Below are 3433 nucleotides of genomic sequence, written 5' to 3'. Positions count from 1 at the left end.
CCAGCCATGAGAGGTTCCTGTTGGGCAGCGGCTGCCGCGACGGCAGAACACGGCAGACGGAGCGATCCCGCCCAGGCTGCCTGCGGCATTCCCAGCCGCATCCCCGCAGCTTGCCCTCCGCAGCCCTCACTTACCTTTGGGCTCCGGCGGCGGCATCAGGCCCAGCCTGACTTTCTCCTGCAGCTCCTTCTGGGCTTCCCTCCGAGTCTGTCGCCGTAACTTCTTCTGCTCTTTCTTAGTTAAATAAACGCCCAGGGTCACTGGCGTGTCGCTGTCCACTGGGAAGAGAAAACGCGGCACGCTGAACCCAAACCTGCGTCTGAAGGAGCCGTAACCCTCCGCCCACGGCACACCACAACCCGCAGAGCACCAGGAGAACAACTTGGGGCTAATTTTTTTCATTTTACTAAGCAGTAAAAACGCTCTGGGGTTATTTTACATCCTTCCCTCCGGACAAGGAAGGCAAAACCACCCGGCGGGAGACGAGGAGCTAGGGTTTGTGACCCCAGCCGGGCCGTCGGCACGTAACCGCGACCGGCTTCATGTGAAGTTCCCCAGCCCAGCGCGGACTCCCTCCCCGTTCCCGCTATCTCTGTGGAGCTTTCAGCCTTATCCCACAGGATTTCACCCCCTCACGGGGGTGAGAGACATCGAGCCGCGGTGCTGCCAGCGGGGGCTCACGCGCCGGTTCCCCCCCACCGAGCTCCAGCCGCTCCGCGTATTTCCTGTGTAGTTTAACAGTGAATCCGACCTGAACGGGGGCTGTACCTGGCGGGTTGAGCTGCGCCGGGTGCTCCACGAGGTTTGTGATCCCAAAGTACTCGTCTCTCTTTGAAGAGGTTCCGCCTTTTCTAGAAAAGGAGAGAGTCGGGCGTTGTTGCTAAACCTCCCAGCCTGAATTCCCGCGCTCCCGTGAACACGGAGGAACGCCGGCTGCGGGCAGGTGACAGGCGCCAGTCCCTGCCCCATGGCACAGATCAGAGCGTGACGCGCCGAGGGAGACGGGCAGTGATGTAGCGTTAGCGCGTACGCGTCTCCCCCAGTGAAATACCCACCCAGGTTTCGTGGCTGGGAGGCAGCTCCCCCCCAGCTCTACCGCCAACACCCCAAACCAAACCAATTCCTCCAACTCTGTGGCAAGTCATCTCAGCTCCGAGGGATAAGAGGCACCAGCCTCGGGAGAAACCCGGGGAGCCAACGCGGCGCCCGCCTGGATGTCGGAGAGGAGGGAGGCGGAATCAATAGCCCCAGCAGATGCGTCCCGCTGGCTGACCCAAGTGCTCAACGCCGCCCCCATTACCCCCAGAGCTCCCCTGGTTTCCTCCTGCAGCGGAACGATTCAAGCCCGGCAAATGAACTACTTACAAGTCGAGGCCGTTAGGGATGATGTAGGAGTCCCACCACTCGATCTCCGGGATCTCCCCCTCCTTCAGCTCCTTCTTCGGGGTGATAAGAGCCAACTTGGTGGAAGTGTGTATCCCTGTCTTCCTGGCAGCCTGTGAGATCTCCGCCTGCAGCTTCTCCAGCTGAGCCTGGGAACAGAGAGAGGAAAACGCTGCCTGAAGGTCGTTCCAAACCAGCATGACCTTCCGGAAAAGCAGGACACGCGCGCACCTGCCGACTCGTTTACAACAACCCGAAGCAGGCCGCGGATGAAACCACGCAGCACGCGATGGCACGCATCTGCTCGCTGAGCCTTCCGCCCACACGGAGCGATCCCAGCGGAATATATCCCTATGGGCATCGCATCCCCGGCCTTGGCTGTCTAATGCAGCTCTCCCCTTCTCCCTGAGAACATGGGCATTTTACTGAGATTCCTTTCAATCTCCACCTCTGGGGTGTTTGCTCGGCCGGAAAATGATCTATTCCCTTTAGAAATCGTCAATATTTTGTCGGAAAAATAGGAAAACCACCGGATTGTGCTTTTCATCAAGCGAAGCCGGCGGTAAGGAAACGCTTTCCACGTGCATCTCTCAATTTGGATGCCTGCCTTCCCAAAAAAGAACGACGTTGGTAGGAGAGTTTCAGGTGCCTGTACTGAAAAGCTTCTTACGCAACACCAACACAGCTCCCTTCACATCCCGGGAGAGGAGAATCAGGTCCCATCCCGAACCGAACCCTCACTTCTGTGCGGTCAGTTAAGCAGGGCAAGACCTCAAATACCTTCGTTCGCAACCTCTGGGCAATTTTCTCAAATTTGCCTTTTTCATGGAACTTAAAGGCGCGTTTCTGACGCTGGGCTGGGGTTATGGAGACCCGGGGGTCAAAGTAAGTGTTCGACTCCATATCTTCCGAGGGCTTTTCTTTAAGCTGCTGTTTGAACTGCTCTCTCTTCACGGCTCGGATGTTTGCTTTTAGGGTTGGCATGCGGTGAGTCAACTCAATCTCTTTACCGGTCGCATCAACAGTTCGGCCTTGCTCATCCAGGATCAGTGGCGTAGGCTTTGTCTGATCCTTCAGTTCCACTTTCCTGGCGGCGAGACGAGATACGCGGCGTTAAAACGCGAGTACGGCGTTGGCTCGACGGAAACGTGAGCCTTAGCTCCAAGGCAGAGCCCCGAGCGAGCCCACAATGGGGAAAGGTCCCCTTGGAATGTGAAATCCCATCTACAACCTACAGGAGAGCTGGGGGGGCTTTTCCCAAGGGCAGGGAGTGACAGAACAAGGGGTGACGGGTTTGAACGGAAAGAGGGAGATGGAGATGGGACGTCAGGAAGGAATTCTTCCCGCAGAGGGTGGGGAGCACTGGGACAGGTTGCCCAGAGAAGCTGTGGATGCCCCATCCCTGGGAGTGTCCAAGGCCAGGCTGGATGAGGCTTGGAGCAACCTGGGCTATGGAAGGGGTCCCTGCCCACGGCAGGGGGATTGGAACTGTATGGTCTTTAAGGTGCCTTCCCACCCAAACCATTCCGTGATTCCATAATCTACGCCACCAGAAAGGACCCAAATCTCAGGTGCAGAAGTCGGGATCTTACCCGAGGAAGGAACAACCTCCTTTTCACCTCTTAAATTTAAGATTTGTTCCTTCAGCAGCCGTTAAGGCCACTGCTAGGGAACCAACAAGGCTGGCGAAACCTTTGGTCAGTCCTTCCATTGCCACTCCGGCGTTACGCCCACCAGGATCACCCGGCAACTGGTGGGTACTCACGGCGGCGCGATGCCCATCGCGTGCAGGTTGGCCAGCCCCACCATGTTGGCGTTGCCGATGAGCCCCGGTTTCAAGGCCAGCTGAGCCTGGATTCGGGCCTGCAGCTCCGCAGCTTTCCTGGCCTTCTCAATGGCATCGTTCATGAACGTGGCCGCCTGGGAGGGCTGGATGGTGTTGCCAATGGGGAGACGATCCGATTGGGATGAAGAAGAAATTTTTGGCTGTTGAAAGAGAGAGAGGGTTTGTTACGTGCCCATTCCAGCACACCCAAGTCATCATAGCCGC

General features: G+C 57.6%; 1 protein-coding gene across 1 annotated transcript in view; it reads right to left on the bottom strand.

Annotated features, from left to right (window-relative positions):
- The window catches only part of PRPF3 (pre-mRNA processing factor 3), a gene marked incomplete at its 5' end in the record, with an annotated part of 6074 nt that overhangs the window by 2521 nt on the left and 120 nt on the right, over window positions 1-3433 (bottom strand). Inside the window, 5 exons of the mRNA XM_010152046.1 lie at window positions 135-278; window positions 769-851; window positions 1366-1532; window positions 2164-2470; window positions 3149-3369. Of these exons, the coding sequence (XP_010150348.1) occupies window positions 135-278; window positions 769-851; window positions 1366-1532; window positions 2164-2470; window positions 3149-3369 (922 nt within the window). The remainder of the gene's footprint in view (window positions 1-134; window positions 279-768; window positions 852-1365; window positions 1533-2163; window positions 2471-3148; window positions 3370-3433) is intronic.

This window comes from Eurypyga helias, unplaced genomic scaffold (genome assembly GCF_000690775.1).
Source record: "Eurypyga helias isolate BGI_N326 unplaced genomic scaffold, ASM69077v1 scaffold37365, whole genome shotgun sequence".
Lineage (NCBI taxonomy): Eukaryota > Metazoa > Chordata > Aves > Eurypygiformes > Eurypygidae > Eurypyga > Eurypyga helias.
The sequence above is the reverse complement of the archived record's forward strand: the minus strand, read 5'-3'. Positions and strand labels throughout refer to the sequence as shown.